At 40.3% G+C, this 19,910-nt stretch overlaps 1 protein-coding gene across 1 annotated transcript in view; it reads left to right on the forward strand.

Annotated features, from left to right (window-relative positions):
- The window catches only part of SLC30A8 (solute carrier family 30 member 8), a 173,462-nt gene that overhangs the window by 23,997 nt on the left and 129,555 nt on the right, over nucleotides 1-19,910 (forward strand). The window contains exon 3 of the mRNA XM_069622138.1: nucleotides 6,155-6,301. Coding sequence (XP_069478239.1) covers nucleotides 6,155-6,301 — 147 coding nt within the window. The remainder of the gene's footprint in view (nucleotides 1-6,154; nucleotides 6,302-19,910) is intronic.

Consider the following 19,910-nt stretch of genomic DNA (forward strand, 5'->3'; position numbering starts at 1 on the left):
GCTGGGGAAATGTTGTCTAATGGCAAGTACCGCACAGGCAGGTATTACTCTCCGAACGCGGTGTCCGAGCCTCCCGTGAAGCCACCAAGTGAAGCAACGATAGGCCACCAGCCTGTACCACCTGTGAAAATGAAAGATGCAAACTGTATTAAAATGACAAAACTTTCTTATCACTGTCGATTCAGGTAAAAAATGTCATTCTGCTTTGAAAAAAATTCTATCTAGAAAATGCACACTATGGAACCAATTTACATGCATTCGAATGATATGTAGATGTAATTTTATATGTGGGAGACGACCATGAAATAGTAGTGGCATCACTGACATCACAACCAGAGTATACTTACTCGTTACTCGGATTACGCGGACGAACAGTGCCGCGAAGTTCGTGCATAAGCACCATCATCATCCTCAACATGGTCCGTGAGAGGCAGGCTTCCCTGAACTCTGGCAGCTCGGTGATGCATTGCGGACTTGGCTCGCCTTCCGAAATGTAGGCCAAGCACCCGGAATTTTCACGGCAGCAGCAGTTCTCCTCCTCAGTTGGCATTAGCTTGCACCGATTGCACGTGCACCAGGTGGAGACGCCGTCCATGCGACATGGTCCAGGCTCTTCATCCGTTGACTGGTCCTCCCAACTGCCGTCCGAATCCCCATCGTTTTCGCGTGCTTGCCTTTCCAGTAGTTCTTCCTCGGTGTACTCGGGCTCGTACATATACGGCATTATTGTAGCCATTGTGTGGTAAAGAAAGTAAAATAATTTACAGAGATGGTACAGGTGTTCACAAGGCCTAGAAGCGGCGAATGTAGCTGACCAGAGCACAGAAACGAGTCACAGAATACTCAAAGTAACACAGAGAGAGTAATGGAATCGAAAATCTGCTGCTGTGTGTTGTGAAACGGTGTGTTTATACTTATTGAGGAAAGAGGCGTCCTGCCATTTCCATGGCGATACTTCATTAGCTGAGGCGCAGCGATTGTTGACACGAAACGTGCTTTGGCGTTGGGAAATGGGCGGTACGCGTCTGCTGATGTCAGGCTCAGGGGCGGGGGATTTGATTTAGTGCCGCAAAAACAGGTGAGCCAGGTCGATGGGGGGAAATGATAGGATTATCAGAAAATGGCGGCTGATTTCGAGTGCGTTAATGGACGAAAAGTCGGGTAAGGTCCATAGGAAAGTTTTCTACGATCTACCGATTTATGCTTAAAAACACATGGCCGAACCGTAGGGACAATAAAAAAAAAGTCCCGGAACTATCCTTTAAATAGAAGAGAGTTGAGTCACTATATAGAGCCTAGTTCCTTGATAAGCAAATAATGAGTATGTTTGATAAAGAGATAGAGCACAGACCATAGATTTGTAAGCTGTTTGATGGGCGGGAACATGGTGTATCTACTTATATGCATTTTATGACTATGGGGTCGGATTATGCAGGTTTGTGGATAATTGAAAGAGGTTTGGTCAAATGACATCAATTTGCCAATATCAGACATAGAGTGGGATGACCTTCTTAGAGTAGGATCTAATGCAAAAATGGATACGTGTTTACGGTTCGTAAGACAAAAAGTTATTGGGAGAATTTACTGGACTACAGAAAAAATGTATAAGGTTAAGTTGATGAATGATGATGTGTGCTGTAGTTGTGGAGCTGCCTGCGTGTACAAACTTTTTGGAAAGAGGTTCTAGACAGAATAGATATGGTTTTTAACATAACTACTCCTAGGTCAGCTGCAAATGTGATTGTGTTACTGCATAGAGGTAGATGTTTATTTGCAAGGGAATATAATGCATGGATTGGCCAGGCCTTCCTTGGTGGTTGCTCTCAAGTTAATTCTTAGAGTTTGGAAAAGTAGGAAAAACCCTGTTATGGAAGATTGGTTGGTAGAAATGCAAATATTGTCAAAATATGAGAAAGTATCTATAGTAAATAAGGGTTGTGAGGACATATATCTTTCATTATGGAGTACTCTCAATAGCCTATATTAGTGAATAATCTAAGGAGTGTGTTTTTGTTATTGCTTTGTTTTGTTTTATGTTGTGTCTTGTTGTTTGTGTGTGTCAATTATTATATTTCGTTTCTTTATCTTTTTACATGGGATTTGAGATAAACTATCGCTGTGGGGTTATTAGCTCATTGCATAAGATTGCAAGATGATGTCAGAAGGTATGTTATTGTTATGTTAATATGGAATATTAATATGTTTAGACATTTCATAGTTAAGGAATGTTACTGAAATCTGTATGTATTGGGAATGCATATTTGTTGTAAAAATGTAAAAAATATTTATATTTGTTAAAAATCAGCTTTTGTCATTTTGCAAAATGCAGAAATGTTGTAGGCCAGCTATTGGGCAGTTTGGACCTTTCAACTTTTGAACTAAGGGGAGAATAACATAGATTAAGTGACAGCAGGCCATCTTCATACAATGGAGGGCGTGGTGGTGGAGGAATGTTCACACAAGGGGAAAGGTCACCGCACAGTGATGTGTGCCATGTTTCGTAATGAAATATATTATCTCAGAACTTGCTGTTAGGCCAAGTTCCAAAGAATATTCGGCAAAAATACTGTCAGTTTCAAATGGTGATTGTTTCAATTTCTCCCCTTGTTTGCAATGCAAGTGTTTTGGATGTACAGCTGGCCCAAGATCACAAGGCTTCACTCTAATGTCCGGCTCAGATTCCAGTCCTCACTGCTCATCAGATTGTTTTTCCCCATAGCTGGAACACACAAGCTCACAATATAATGTTCACCAAAAATCACAAGGCTGCTCTGCATTGAATCCCTTTTCTTTTCTCTGCATAGAAAAAAGATCTCATAATATACTGCTTGATCAAGACCACAATTAATTCATTAATTCATCTCCCATTGCTGATTTCTCTCCTTTCCTCCTTGTGGAGCTGAATGTCTGTGGGAGCCTACAGAGGTTTGCAAGTCTGCAAAGAAATACATCTCTCTATCTCGAAGTGCTGAATCCATCTCTTTCCTCCCCAGGAATACAAGAGCCTGGAGTACACAATTAACCCACGATCACAGCTATGATCAAGAAGAACCCATCCTTCTTTACACTGTTTCACTGTAACCCTATGATTTGCCATACCACTTACCACTTTCTGTGCAAATCAGTTAAATCCGAGGAATACTGCTCTCAGGTCTAATTCAGCTATAACTACAATGTATAATGTATATCTTTGGGAGGTCTTCCAAATCAAGAGTGCCTTACAATGCAGTTTACCTTAACCATTGCAATATTACATATACACTTGTGTTATGCAGTTCCATAACTACAACATCAACAGCGATTTCAAATTTGCTTGAATTATTTTTGGATGTTTGTATGGAGGGAAGTGGCTGATGTCCCTTAAATCCTCCATCTTGCAATGATATTCCATTTTAATAATACAATTGCAGTACTGCCTTTTTTGGACCTCATTGACAAATCAAATGACAACTCCGAGACCTCTGTGACAAAGCAAGTCACCACAAAACTATAACCACAGAGAGGCACCCACCACTGTGTAACCCACATCGATCCATCCAGTCAATTCCCATGGTGATTAAAACCAGGCATCTTACTACCAAAATAGCTTAACACACAACCAGATCTGCAGTAGAACAATGGGCAACAACAGTCACAAACAACTGAAACAACAAACATAGGCTGATACAAGAAGGAAACCAAAAAAGAAAGACGGATAAAACCACACAGCCATCAAACAACAGGAGCTACCTACCAGAATTCACAACACCACAAAATCAGCATCAACCGCCTCTAAAGTCTAAATGAACTAAAGATACCGACAAAGACAAGAACAAAGACATCATACATCTGTTACCTCTCCACCTACAGTCCTACTACTTGGGAAAACGAAAAACCCACAACAAATGATCCAATGAATACTAGAGTGAACCCAAGGGACTATTAAACCACCCACCACAACATGCTGAACCCAGCAACATTGATAACAGCTTTGGAAAGACACCTATAAGAACCAAAGCTAAGCTAGAATCCCTAACCATACACACCCCTTATATAACAAGATATTGGAAAAATGACTGGACGGACAACTGAACACCCCATTACAATGAATCTGAACACAGAAATCGATTGTGCAACTTAATGGAACTCCTCAACAAAGGGACAGATGACTCAACCATGCACCCAGCAAAAAACAGGCTCCCCCAAGAGAGAGCCGAAGAATCGACGGTCACCACCCCAACGAAAATGTGAGAAACGGCACTTAATAAAGAACAGGTCAACTCACACACACTACACTGCAGCCTACTCAATGTACCATCTAAAGCAAAGCACAAAACTGAAATGTATGACTTCTTAGACGAAGGTGGCTGTTCCTTACAGAAAACTGCTCTGCACCATCTTGAGCAAAAGAAACAAGTGATATGTTGAACACAAGGAGGGCAACCATGTTTATACCTGACCCATCTTTAGTGGACAATATGCTCCCATGAACAGAGAGGAAAATATTTCCATGCTCTGTTGACTTTAAGAAACGCTTTTGACTTAACATGGCATACAGGGATCTTCCAGAAATCTATGGAAAGTTATAATGGGGAAAAGCGTATGATTTGATCTGAGAAATGCATTCACCGGCTGCATGCAGTGTGAACATAAATAACATGAATACAAACCCCTTCTTATAAGAACAAATAGTGAGTCAATAACTTGTCACAAATCATTGATACCCAACTAACTCACGGAGATTAAAGAGTAACTGCCTAGTTTATGCATAGGGCCTGTTATTCATGTCTCCAACCGACATAAGCTTTCAGAAAAGCCTGGACATACATAAAAGCTAATGCAAGCTATTGCGCATTACATTAACCGGACAAAAGATAGTCCCCCTGAAATAAAAACAAAAGGGTAACCAACAAATACCAGTTCAAAATACATAGATTATCTAGCACATATCCAATAACACCAATAAGGAATACAATTCTACAACCTCGGAAATCATAGTTGAAGGTATATGACTGTGTGATGAAATATATTCTTCTTTATGACTGTAAAGTCTGCGACCCAAAATACAGAAAATGGAACACCGGTTGTGAGCCTAGCCCATCAGACAGCTTGCACCTGCTCTTCTGCAAATAAATGCTCTGGGCCAATGGAAATACCCCAGACACTGCTTGCCCAGCAGAACTAGAATGGCACCCACTCTAGTGCCTGATGTAGAGAAATGGATTGCAAACTTCAATATACATCACAGGGAAATCAGCATCTAATCCTTCCAGGCGAAAGCTCTTCAAGCCCAACAGAGAGAGCCAACAAGCTCTCCTAGTGGCAAAGAAACCCCATACACCAATGATTCAGAGGCTCATACCTCCCAGAGAACCAAAGAAAACCTGGAATAACACCACCTCCTCCTGATCCCTGAAGAGGAGCCGCAAAGATACGCAACGCACTTGGAAACCTAGAAACAGACACAGTAGAAAGAAATTATAGTGACTGCTACAAAAGAGCTACAGACTGCCTGTTCACCCCGAAGAACTCCAAGCACACAGCTTATCACTAAGAACATGGTCAGTGACCGCAGTCTAAATATAGAAGTAGGATGAAGCAGAAACACGTGTAAAGTGGAATAAAAAATAATCTGTAAGCAATATGACATATGTCATGTGGGAAATTAAAAATACTTCCTCTTAAACTGTACAATGAACCCCATCAAAGACACTACTAGAAAGAATTTGCAGCCATATGAATGACTTCTCAAAGCCTGAAGTTGCAGAGATTAGAAACGCCAGCTATAGCAAATTAATATCGAACAACCTGCAATACCATAAAGCAACTTAATATCCAACAACTTGCAATAATTCACTAATTCATCTTTTATAACACGCATAATACTGGAGACCAGTCTCTAAGTGAGGGACCGGGATTCGAATGCCCAGGGCTTTGCTTTATGCCGCTTCCAGGATAAACGCCTTGCCCCAGAACTATCCTCCCGGCCCGATATCATTGGTAATTGAAAATTTTAAGTTTCACATATAACTACACTGAAAAATCTGTAAATGTGTGTGAATCTCTAAGCATTATTGTATTATATTATTTTTCACTGTTGTTCTGTAATGTTGTACTAATGCTCATATCTCAGAAATAATTGTAATGCTATGTTCGTGTGTCCATTTGGTTGCAGGTGGGTACATCGCAGGAAGTCTTGCCATCATTACCGATGCAGCTCACCTCCTAGTTGACTTGATGAGCTTCCTTATCAGCCTCTGTTCCCTTTGGTTATCTTCCAAACCTGCAACACAGAGGTTAACCTTCGGCTGGCACAGAGCAGGTAATAGGGTGTCTTTTTACCTTCAGGTTTACTATATTCTTATAAAAAATGGCAGCACACTGGGAATCAGGAAAAGAGTCATCTGGCATATTGCAAGGTTAGGAATCAGAGGCATTTTCCCATATTGCTTTTTCGTGGTGTCCTTTGCCATAGGCATTGTTGTGATGTGTTCTCTGCTACCATCAAAATGCGGGGGTGGAGACTCAGATATGAGTCTTTTCTTGGCACAATTTGTTGATCTGTGTAGGTGTGGGCAAAGACATGCATGACCCCCTTTTTAATTGTATTTTAATTTCTTGAGTGGCAGGGCCCTTGCGCTATCCAAGAATACAATATTCAGTCTTAAAAGATGGAGCAGGCATCCTATTAAAAAACAATAATTACATATAAGTAATCATAATAATATCTGCATCTGCAGAAAACTATTCAGCAAAGGTGTGGACAAGAAGTATCATCTTTGGATGGGAGTCAATGCCACAGAGTCTATAGTCTTGCTTTGCATGGCAAAGTAGCAACATGAACTTTCAATATTGTATTCTCATTTATTCATATAGAGGTGACTTCTTTGGTTATGTTTTACCTGGAATGTTTGCATTGACCAATATCACCTACACTACCTGCCATTATACTTCAGGATTCTTTCAATAATTAGAACACAAGAAAACTTCAGTATTGTACTCTAAACCGTTCCCAGTGATGAAAAATGACAGGCTGGTAGGAAGTCAATAATGTAAAGTATTGTAAAGTGGTCATGTATGCCCATCGGTCCTTCTTGGTAGTCTTGCTGTACATAGCCCCTTATGCAAAGTAGGAGGCGGTTGTTAGAGAGACAGAGGGAAAGGTAGATGATTATTGTTACTAGTATTATTATTATTATTATCATTATTTGCAGAAATTATAAGGAGAACAGTACACTATAGTGTAACAATGAAGGCAGAAATACATATGACTCAATTATTAGGTTCAAGAGACATGATTCAGGAAAGGAGATCTGTAGTAAATAGACATTAAGATGAGTTTAAATTGTGTAAAAGTTCAACAAGAATGAATTGCTGAGAAATTCCACAATTTAGAAGCAGGAACTTGAAAAGAATGAAAACGGGGTGTAGAGAAAGAAGAAACTGAGTGGCAGAACTTAGATCACGAGTGTGGTAATAAAGAGAAATCAGAGGGCCAAGATAGGAAGGGGCAAGAACATGAATATATTTGAAGATAAAACAGAGGTTGTGAAATTTGCAGGGACTGGTACCCACTTAAGATGGGCAAGAAATGGGGACATATGAGAAAAAGGAGGTAAATAGAAGAAATTCTTACAGCGCAGTTTAAAAGCAAACACAAAGGAAAAAAGGCATCATTTGGTTGACCAACGTAAAGTGAGCAATAATAATATACCAGAGAGAGGACCAGAGATTGAAGTAATGTATTAGCAGAGGAAAAGGTAAGCAAAGGTTGCATTTTCTTGATGTTAAATACATGAAAATGACAAGGAACACAGTTATAATTTGAATCTGGAATGAAAGAGAGAGGTCAAATAAAACTCTGAGATTCAGTGCCTGAGATAACACAGGAAGATTAAATGGTGGAAAGAAAATTGATAAAGATGGAGAGTGCTTGGCGGAAGCTGGAAAAAATTGAATTTCAATTTCTTTTAGTCTTGACAAAGGAAGCGGGAAGGTATCTAAGAGGAAATGGCCGAAAGACAGGAAGAAAGATGAAGGTGGATAGAATAATTACAAGAAGGAAATGCCAAAAGAATCTTGGTATCATAAATTTGAACCTGAAAGCAAATATCTAAGATTAAAGAAACAAGAGAAGAACTGTAAAGGGTGAATAATACAGTACCAAGGACAGAACCCTGTGGGACACCATGAAGAAGAGGAAAGAAACTAAATGTAAGGCCCTTCCAAACTTGTGGTTTTGATAAGTGCAGGTCAGAAGTAACCAAGACCTAAGTGCTGTTCTGATTCAATGTGTTTGGTGGTGACATTTGGAAATAGCTTTATTTGGAGGGGAAGGGTCAATGTCTGATAAATTAATGAGCTCTGGGTCTGTTTTATCCACTGCTGTGGGAGGCTTTGTTTGAGGTAGATGTGAGTTTAGTCATAGCATGAGTCTTCTTGTTGCTGTAACTGATAGGCCTATATGGGGCCATAGAGTCAATATTTTTGAGTAGTGTAAGGTGGTAGAAGTTTTTTTGAGGTGAGTTGGTTAGTCTGGAAGAGCTGGGGACTAAACAAATTAGGGATACATGTAATGGGGGGAAAAGTGGTCAGTGCTGCCCAGAAGCAAGATACTTGACACCATCCAGGGAAATAATTATGGCACACTGTTATGCGTTTGTGGAAATATTCAATTGATTTAATTTCAGTTCGATGGAGTCTGAATGTGTCTCTATTCTCCAGTAGTCTTTATTAGGGAGTTGAGTAGAGGTTCCGCATATTATGTCCTTTTTCGCTAGCTGCTTATAACGGGTATAGAAACTATGAGAAGGAGTGTAATTCACTGATGGTTCGGTGCTTGTCTCATGCTGGTGTTTGTTGACTAGCCATCAATACTGTGATGAGGATCTGCCATTCGTAGCTGGTATTTTATCCATTCTTTTAACAAGCACATGTATAAAATACACAATAAAGAGGGTACGGTTGGAAAGGTATCTGATACGATCTCAAAAGAGAGTGAATGGGACAGACTAGATTTCAATTAAATAAAACAGTGTGAGAGGATGAGAGTTAAGAGCAAGAGATGGGTGAAGCCAGGCATGAAGGAATTATACATGTCCAAGAGAGGGGAGAATGTGAAGGTTCAGCACTATTGAGGAAGAAGCAAGATACCTACTTTCCCATGAAAAGGGTAAAATGAATATAGCATCTGGAGCAGGTAATTTTATCTCAAATTCACATAAGGCAGAAAGAATACATTATGCTATCCATTCTGAGAAAGGTGTATGCCACACGCCCACAAAGGTGTCCTGCGCATTTCCCTAGGGCTGTTGTAATGATTTCTATCTATGAAATATGTCTAAATTTCGAATGTTTGATTCATTTATGGGAAATAGCCCTGTTCTAATAACCTCACCACAACAATCCAACCCCAAAGTTCTACGATAAGAAACAGGCTGTTTTTAATCTGAATATCATTTTATATTTAAATAATAAATCCAGACGGTAAAGGTGGCCCCCTAAATGTCAGTGCTTGAAAAGTCACCCACAACATTTCACATATATACACATAACTTCTCTACAAAAATGAAATTCAACCTGCCTGTTTTTATCTCACTAGTGTTTACATTCAAAATGCACACCAACATCCATACGCATTAAAGCAAATCTGAATAACTCTCCTAGGCAAAAGAGTAAAAGCCTCCCCAATATAAATATGCTAATTATTATTGCTTGTCTGGTTCAAAATGACAATTCATTTTAGAACAGAATTCACTTAGTTTTACCTGAAATCATTGACAAGTGTCGGAATCAGATAATAATAATGACTTTTTCCTTTTCTAGGGCTGATTCCACTATAAACTGTTGGACAACATTGGTTTCTAGCTTGGGCATGGAAGAATGTTTGGTAGGGATGACTTGCTTAGACTTATTCTACAGGCTTTATTTCAGGGTTGAAGCATTTATTAGCAAAATATCTTGATACATTAAATGGCCACACAAACAAGGAATTAAAAATTCAAACAGAAAAGGAATCAGGAAGTTAACTTGAATTGGCATTAGGCATCTAATTAAGGCAGCACCCTTCTATATATGTGCAATATTATTTGGGAAAAAATACATTGGTTATTTAAACTGACATTACTTTCTGGGAACAAAGGAAAGAGACTAATCTCCTTGCTATTACACTTTGATGAGTAGAAAATTCAATTCAGGATTTTTCTTTTATGAAAAAAAAATATTGTTTTCATACGTCAATAAGTTTATCAATCCATGAAAATCTGTGATTCATGTTGCTCACAAACAAGATATAATTTGCTCCTGTGAATACTCATGTAACTAATTCATAATTTTGTACCGACATAGATGTATGTGCCCTGTGCAATTTTGGATTTGAGGACATTCAATTTAAGTATACTTCCACAAAGTTTCATTTACATGCCCAGTCCCTCTTTAGAGACACAGCTTGTAAACAGGGTTCCCCCAAAATACATGTAGAAATTCTTTGAGAATAAAATTCATTTTTGGGACATTTATCCAAATGTACTGGCGTTATTGTATTGTTTTTTGTTTAAAGGACCGGGACAGGTGTGGACATTAACAACTCTGTCAGGTAAGCTCTTCCTTTCAGTATGTTCACCTGCTCCCAAATCCCTCTCACGAAATCTGATTCTCTTTTGGAACAGTCTCTCTTCCTTTGCTGCTTTCCCAAAGGTTCTCCTCTCTTCCTGCGTGTTTAACTTTAAATACCCAGCATCATTTGAACAAGACAGGGCCTGTGATAGATTCCCTTCACTTACTGACACCCAGTATAATCCTTTTCTTTGTTTGGGTTGGCCCAATGCAGTTAGCCATATCTTAGGGGGTGTATTTATCTGTGGCTTAGCCCCCCCTACAAGAATTATGATCACATTTGAATAAAATGTGTCTTAATTTCTTGTATGGACCTTTGCCTAAAATGAGACCTATGCATTTCAAATTACAAGAACATTTTGATTTCAGAGACATCCTTCATGTTTCCATTGCTGCAGGCATAACAGAGATATACAAATATACACATTAATTAATCGTCTTCATATTTGTGATGTGATTCGGGATGCTTTGCATAATTGAAATCTACCCCTGGGTTTTGAATCAAGCAAAGTCTTAAACAATTAGAGCCAATAATGTATTTCATTATTTCTCATTTTAAATGCAGTCCGTTTTCAATGCTTCACATTACATGATTTGTAGCGTTAATGATATTAACAGAAAATAATATGCTGAAACGGATATCATTTGAACAAATACATCATTTGATTAGGCTTCTTAATGGCCAAATATGCATTTTACAAGAGTACTTATTGTTCGGCCATGTCAAGGATCGCTTAGACTTTTGTTCTTCTGAAGTTGCCTTGTCCATTGGGAGGTACAGTGTGGTTCACAGCGCCTTCACAAACAATACCGTTTTTGATATTTTCAAACAGTGTTGCAGTACTTAATTACTCCAAGACTTAAAAAAAAATACATTGCTTTTATTGTACTTTGTCACTTTTGTTTTCCCACTGACAAATGGAGCAACAACATGCTTACACTTAGTGTGGCAAGACTCAGTTTGTGTGAAGAGTTCTGCATGTTCTCCCAGCTTGTTACACTTCTGAATATTCAAATGGCTCTCTTTACAAACATGTGTGACTGTTTGGGCCACCTTTTATACATCAATTTGAATTTTTAGTTGAGTAGCTGTAGGGTAAGCGTGACCAATCTATATGTGATTATTAACTTCCTGCAGAGTGCCCTATACTGACACTGACTTCTTGCAAATTGTTTGCACCTTTTTATATGAGCAATGTCTTTATACCTGGAATGAAAAATGTCAATAAGCATTATTAAGGTGCCAAGCATCAGTGGCTGTTCTACATAAACCAATTAAACTCAAGGCTTTTAATCACTTTGAACTGCACAATGTCGAACGTCATTGGCCCAAAAATGATTGCCGGGCTGAGGGAGTTTTTTTATGTTGCATATTCCTTTATAGATATCTAGAAATGGCATCTACAGTGTGCCTCAGGATTTACAATCAATACCAGATGACAACTGCAATGTGACATGACATCACTGCCACCGTAACAATGTTCAAAGATGGGTGGCACTGCTCCCCGTCAAGAAATCTGCAAGTTCAGGAAGGACACAACGCAATTTGCAATGCTCAGGATTCCCTGTGCAGATGTGTGTTCGCCAGCATTTCCATGTCTCATACTACATCTTTCTGACTTGGCTCTGTTCCCCTCATCCCTCCATTGTTCAATCTCCCTCCCTCTGTCTCCAGCTCGGACTTACATGAGGGCTGGTATTCTGGTCTTCTGACCTCTTTGGCCAGATGGCAGCCTCATCCTGCTAAAGTCTCTCCCTATTCAGATGCAGTCCTGCCTACTACTTCTGAAGTTACTGGTCATTCAGACCACAGTTTTGTCAACTCAGGGTTTTCTTCCCCCTGAGGATTTCCTGTGTGTGGTCACCTTTAGGGTCACTTTTTCTCCCTTCACTATTCTAGTGGGAGGTCTAGTGAACTTCAGTGGCGGTCAGTCCTTTCTTCAGTTCAGTCCATACAAGCTTCGCTCTATGGATGAATATGTATCTAGTTCAGCTGTTGTTGATCTGACTGTGGCACTCTAAGGATTTCCTTCACTCAGTCTTCCATCTACTACCACACAAGTGGAAAAATGCAAGCACTGAAGAGGAGACTTGATAATCAGGATGCCCAAACATGCTACCGTCCTTATTTAGAAGGATAGACTCCCAATTGTTCAACCAAAATGTTGCTATTGTTGCTAGATGTTTACTTATCTGCCTCCTAAAATATCACTCACCTCAATGTTAGTCAATGAGCACTGCAGTGTCCTTCTTAAAATCTAAAAATAAATATTTAAGTCATTTTGAACACCCTTGTACATTACTTTTTGCTGTACGTTTTGGAGCCAGTGTGAGATCATTGACTCACTGATTGAGGAAGATGATGAGAGAGCTGCAACCCAGCCCAAATCTCTAATGTCCTCCCATCATGGGATTAACATTACAAACGGAATCATGAATCGTGCTCAGGGAGCTATCAGTTGGAAATGGTGGACTGCAATGTGAGTCATACTTTGCCATTGCACTGCGCTACGAAGTATGTTTTGTATTGTATTTATGGCAAATTGAAAACACAAAAATAAAAATTCCCCGATTGCCAAGGAAATCCAGGCCACAACCTGATTTCAATGGTGCATCCAACAAAAAATCGTAACCGGAGGGGGTAAAAAAGTAGCCTTCTTTATATTTTTTACTGCGATACATTGTTTATATCAAACCGAAGGGCAAACCGGTAGGAATTGGGGAAATCATATGAAAAAAAGGAAGGATGTTCCCACAAGGATGTTTTCTTAATGTCTAGAAATCTATACAGTTACTTTAGCTACTATCAACCCCATGGGGCTACACTTCAACAACCCAAACAAGTGAATCAATCACTAAACTTGCATGTAATTTTGCATGTAATCTATGATATACTGTCATGCATCCGCAGTGGCGTATGTGGCAACGCTGGAAGCTTCAGAGCCGGGCGCAACGTTGAGTCTGGGAAAAAAGGACCATAGAAGTTGGAGTGAAGGTCTAGACTTCTACCAAGATGGCTGCCCGAGATTCGGATATCAATGAACTATGCATTCTACGTGGTGCGTTGTAACCGTTCCTCTTCCGGGTATTCCGCTGTTGCTCTGTGCAGCGATTCCTCCATTCATCTCCCTGTGTCCAGCTCACCTCTCTCCCTTTTTGCTAGTTTACACTAGCGTTTCTCTTTCTGTTGTCTGCCTTCCTGCCGTGAGCCTGATCTGCCTCCAATTGCCATCCACGGAGATCCGGCTCGCTGTTCTCTTCTCATCTCTTCTCTTCATTTCTGCTATGTGCTGCATATTGTAGCCACTGGACTGTACCTCTGTACATCCTTTCACCATTCTGGTGTTCCCTCTAAATGTAAATCCATTATTTCATCTATCTCAGATTCCATACAGGGATCACTCCCTATTTCCTTTTGGATCTGGATTAGACACTCATTCACTTTTTTGGAAGTATTTACGAACCTCTCTCGGAGCAAAACAATCTTCTGAAGGCTTTCCTGAACACCTGGAGCTTGCCATCATCAGGGTTATTTGGTGCTTTCAAGCTTGTTCCCTGCTATTTGGGCTGTCTCCCTGGGGTTCCCTTGTGCTAGGGATTTAGAGCCTGTCAAGGTGGCCTCCAGCGGTGCCAGACCCTACCTGCATTCCAAGAAAGAGAAGAAGCCAAAAGAACCGAAGGAACTACGAAGACCCAGACGCCGGACATCAGAGACTTCCGACCAGACCTTAGAAGCAAGAGGTGAGAAGGGGTCACTGGAGGGTACACCTGAGTTTACCTCACAGGACATATACAAATTAAAGGCATTTCAATCAAAATGAAAGAAAAAAATGGTTAATTATTAAATGATAGCAAAAATATATCTCACATGAAGGAATCCTCTGTAATTCTAAAATAAGATCTCAAGAAGTAAACATGTTTTACACTAATAACACTGGTAAAGTAGAAAAAACACACATAACAACCATAAAGAGTTCACTAACAGAGACCAACTACTCTTTATCTGCAAAGATACACTCATGTTGTGATCAGCATCAAATCCATATTGAAACAAATCACACATAGCACCCAACCCAACCCTGCATTAAATAACAGAGACCAGCTACACCTACACTTTACCCAGGGTCAACATATGGAAATGCATTCAATAAGTAGTGCGTGAGAACAAACTTAGTTAATTAGTCATATAACATGCACCATACATTTCGGTGGATCATCTTAATATTGCAGCCTTCATCAGGACTAAAATGTATTGACCCTGTAAGTAAAACAAAACAAATTAGAAGATAAAAAAACATTTTAAGATTGTGATTAGGATTGCTAAAACCCCTAACCAATAACCTAAGAGGAATGAAAGAACCATTCAACAGTGTTTAAAAATGTTGTCAACCTTTGCAGGGACAGGGCAGACCCACACTGGGTTGACCTCAGTGAGGTTCGCTCTAATTTCATATCTGAAGCTAAAGCACAAACATGCTCTAGTAAAGCGGACAACGGAGGCAAGTTCACAAACTGTTGGAGATTCGCTACAGAAAAGATTGGATTGTGGCACTCACTAATTTGAATGTATATTCCTTTGTAAGAAACAGAATACACAGTAGGACGCCTGGTAAATGAAGAAAAACCGGCAGGCAGCATGATGGGAACAGAACTACATATGGCGCACCTACAAAGTCATAATAAAATAAATGCCACTGTTCTGCCTCGGACCCTGAGTGGCCAGAACTCAGGCCTGGAGTACCAGTTCACAAACTGTTGGAGATTCACTACAGAAATGATTGGGTCACGGCACTTACTAATTTGAAGAGTATTTCAATGTAAAAGACAGAAAACGCAGAATGTTCCCTGTTAAATGAAGAAAAAATGGTCGGCAGCATGGTGGCAACAAATCTGCATATAGTTCACCTCATAAGTCGGAATAATAGAAATAGAGATGATCTGCCTCGGGCGCCCCATGAATGGAACTCTGCATACGAGCAAGCTCAGGGTACAGCTGCTTTGCTAGGTCTAGAAAAGACCCGGGGCTATGCTGATGTTTGAACTTTCGGGACTGGGGCCTAGTTAGCCTTTTGGCTGTAGCTCCTGAGATTCTATCCGGGGCTACAAACAAAAGACCAGGGGCTATAGCCCCCTTAGCCCCCCTCTAGCAACGACTCTGTCAGGGTATCACTACTGCCCTGAGCTTATGTTTCCTCTGCTCGGCGGTGCATGCTAGACTTAGTCACATGATCACACAATAAACTAAATAGAACTAGTACAGTGAAGGTAAATATGAAACCAACATAGATGCCATGTTAAAGATCATAAGGGCCAATATATATGGCTGTGAGGACTGCCCTGATATGCAGAGTTTAACTTGTGGAGAGTATCAAAAAGATTCACTGCCAGCATCTAACATGCATCTGATGACAAGATGGAGTGACACCCCAAGTTTATCACTATTTTATTTTTGCATTGGCTTATGGCTATACTCAAGACACAGAATCCCTGTAGTACCAGTACCAGTATACCCACTAATATTTTGAATGTGTTAGCCAACCAAGTGGGTATCCATGAAAACCGATAACTAAAGCAGTGTTCATCTGCAGTGTTGTCCATCTCTTTCACCATTTTTGCGTGCAATTCTGTCTGTGTGTATATGTTCTCTGTGAGGGTCCCATTTTCTTCATCGTTGGTGGATGTGTATGTGCAGCAAGAAGGTCACATCTTTGCCCACACTCCCTCTTCCATGGCTATTATTAAATAGAGGACATACCAATTTTGAAGGGTCATGATCCGGATTGCTCTTAGCTCTTCCCTTATGGCATTAAAGCCTTTTACAGTCATACTCATCATCTATAACGGCTCCCAACTGGTTATTTGCAGCCACTTGGCATTGTTATTGGCTTGCACACCCGCAGTAAAGAGTGACACAAAGAACATTTCTGTTCTACTGAATAATTTATGCTCATCTGGTATGTCGTCATTTGATTTTTCCGTCTTGATTGAGAAGTAGTTACTCCTTTTTGTGAGTTTGAGGGTGAGGGGCCTCTTGTTTCTTAGTTGTATGTTCATTAACCTTTTTAAGTGCCAAGGACGAGTATACTCGTCCTTTTTACATAGACTTCAATAATAGGAAAATCACTAATCTGCACCTCAGTTTGGGGTACTACTAGGGCTGCAGAGCTTAGCACCACCAGGGAGCACAGCCGTCCCGAGTTTGGAGGAAGCTTCATGTAAGCTGGTCCATTAATACTGCTGTGCCTATTTTCATGCCAGGTAAATCCAAAACATGTTTGCACCCTTTATTTTCCCATATTTTATTGGGCCCATATTTCCAAAACATAATGTGGCATTATTCACTGGTATTATGGGTAAGGGTACTGCTTCATCTTCTACCCACATGAGCTATTTGGAACTTCCTGTCCATTCTTTAATGCATACATCACTTGCATGCTGCACAACCTCTACTGACACTGCTAGGATTGCTATATTAGTAATTGGGGTCTTGCCCAGCACCCAGGTGTTTATTTTCCTGCTGCATTGATGCATTGCAACAATTTATGGTCTGCTATCTTAACCTTTCCACTATTTGGGCCTTGTACCGTATTGCATCACTTCATTTTTTGTTTTAGAATCATCCATCATTGCTTTTATTTTTATATAACTATCTTCATGAGTGAACGTCTTTTTTGTCATCCAATGCAAGCTGGCCCCGCTTCTTTGAAATTGCCATCTAGTTGTGCAAATTGCTAAGTAGTTAGGCAATGTGCTCTCTGTGCAGGTATTTCTGTGTCGACGAATATCCAGGAGGCACTCATGGCAAAGGATATGAGGGAACCAACTAAACATCTGTCATTAGATGTCTCTTTCCCCACCTTGTATATATGCTTATACCACAAATTGTTGGCGACATGCCAGATATCATCCATATATCATGCCACATTGCTCAGGTACATGTCATCTAGCACACTCCCTTGTATCCTTTTAAGCTGTGTGCTCACTTCAGGGAATATCTCTGGGGTTATTTCATTGCCATTGCCATCGGGATCATACTTTCATTTATTGGTTTAGCTGTATTATACATTTTCAGCTGTCTTAATCCAGCAAAAATAACAAAATAAAGACCAAAAAATGTAAAGAACATTGCTATGACCATAATGGGCAGCCAATTTACCTTATTCAAATATCTAGGGCTATAGCTTCCCCTATGTTCTAGGAGAAAACATCACGTTTAGTGCACGCATAGTTCTTTCAAAGAAACTGTTTCTGCCATTTTTCTTATGAGAGCAACTTCTGTTAGTCATATGAGATAAATAGTATAACAATTATACATTATTTTAGATCTAAAATAATATAGTAGCTTGTTTGAAGTACCATGTTCCTGAATGAAAATATTTTTTCATTAGGACTGAGAGGATCCAAACAACAAAAGTGCAAATGCCTCTTTTGCTGAATGTTGACTACGAAAAGTTCTTGTGCTGGAACGTTTATTTCTGTTTCTGTTACTCTTGCTGTTACTCTGACTGTTGATTGGCTCTGGTCACTGGTCTCAACTGCGGTCGCAGAACAACTTCTTCCCCTTCGGGTTCAGTATCCATGGAGGGCGGGTCTCTCCTCTGTGCAGCTTTATGACGTAGAGGTGGATCCAGGAGCGACATCCTTCTATTTTTACTGCAGATGGCGTAACAGTTTCTACGACAAATGGTCCCTCGAAGTGTGGTTTATGCCATCTTCTGTAAAAGCGGGTAGTTGTTTTTACAAGTTGTCAGGATACGATTGTTTGATGTTTTCATCTGTGTTCCTTGTACCCCTGCCACGTCTGTACCTGTTGAGATATAAATATAAGAGATGCCATCCTTGCTGTCAAATATTCATGAACTTCCTTTCCTAACACAGTAGCCACAATTTCAGTATCAGTGTGAGCCCATGTGGGAGGAGCAATGGGCATAGGCATTCTGCATGCTGTCACCTGCACATGTGGAGTAAAGTGATTGTCAGAGCCTAGCTGGTTACATAAGTCAAACGGTGCTAGAGTCAGGTAATATAACCAGCTCTTTTTAAGAGTCTCTTTTAATTTGCCAATTCTTTCTTTTATGTGGCCATTGAGGCTGTCACAAAGACTAATCGCTTGTGGGTGACACGCAAACAAGAATGTGTGCCTTATTCCCAATTGGGAAGAGGTAATGTGTTGAAAGATTTCATTTACAAAATGTGGTCTGTTGCCAGAAGGCTATACATTGCATACTTCCCACCTCAGAAAAACCTCACATACTCAGAACTTGGCTACACATGTGTCATCTGGATGTATGCATGGGCCAACTTTGATCCATCAAGAAAAGGGACATACAACTACTAGCATATATTGGTAGCCATTACAAATTTGGAGCACATCCAGATAGTCGACATGCAAATGCTGAAATGGAAACAGAGGACACTGTATCACTCCTCTCACACTTCTCAGAGTATGGGAAGCAGTGAATGTTTGGCAGATCTAGCAATTAATTATGAAATTGGCAACGTGCTCAGCCATGTTAGGAACAAACCACTCTTCCGAAATCACTACAAGACTTTATCTGGATGTGTGCGCTGGGTAGTGCAGTTGTTCTCACATTACTGTAAGCCGCCCTTGCGGCACAACATGTTTCGTGGTGCTGTCCTGCTGCAACATTGCATCTGTGGGGGACAAGGAGCAGCCTTTCCTTTTTCCTAATTCTTGTTCTCTTCTGGTGGTGCCCTTTCTTGTAATTCCACTATTTGTGCTATGGGCAGTGTATTGAAGCCCTCCTTCAATCCCATGCTGCGTGCACATGTAGATTTGTGAGGTGCAATTGCAATGTCAGATACTTAAACGGTGATAGCCGAATGGAGTTCAAGTGTGTCTATGAGCCTGTTTAGAAATGGATTGTGCTACATACTGGTGTACTGTCTGCATGCAAGAAACCCCTCCTTTTCTGACTTGACAATCCTGCGTGTACTGTTGACATCATCATATACTGCTACCTCCTCATCTGCATGCGCTTCAAACGCTAATATTAATGCAACCAACTCTGCAGCTTGCATTGAGAAATGCACTGGCAAATTCATGTTTGTCACTGTCTCAAAGCTGTCCTTCAATTTTGCTTTCACTGCTGCTGTCCTACTATGACTCTCACCCGTGCTCTGATCGATCGACTAAGACCCATCAATGCAAACAATCCCCCCCCCTAGTGCATTTTCTTTAACATGGGGTACCTCATCATGATATTCAGTGTAGTTTGTGCAATCATGTACATATTTGCCCTCCTTCATGGGTTCTGCTATGAATCTAGCTGGGTTTTCCACTTGACATCTGATAA

This window comes from Ambystoma mexicanum, chromosome 5q (assembly GCF_040938575.1).
Source record: "Ambystoma mexicanum isolate Mex_15411 chromosome 5q, UKY_AmexF1_1, whole genome shotgun sequence".
Lineage (NCBI taxonomy): Eukaryota > Metazoa > Chordata > Amphibia > Caudata > Ambystomatidae > Ambystoma > Ambystoma mexicanum.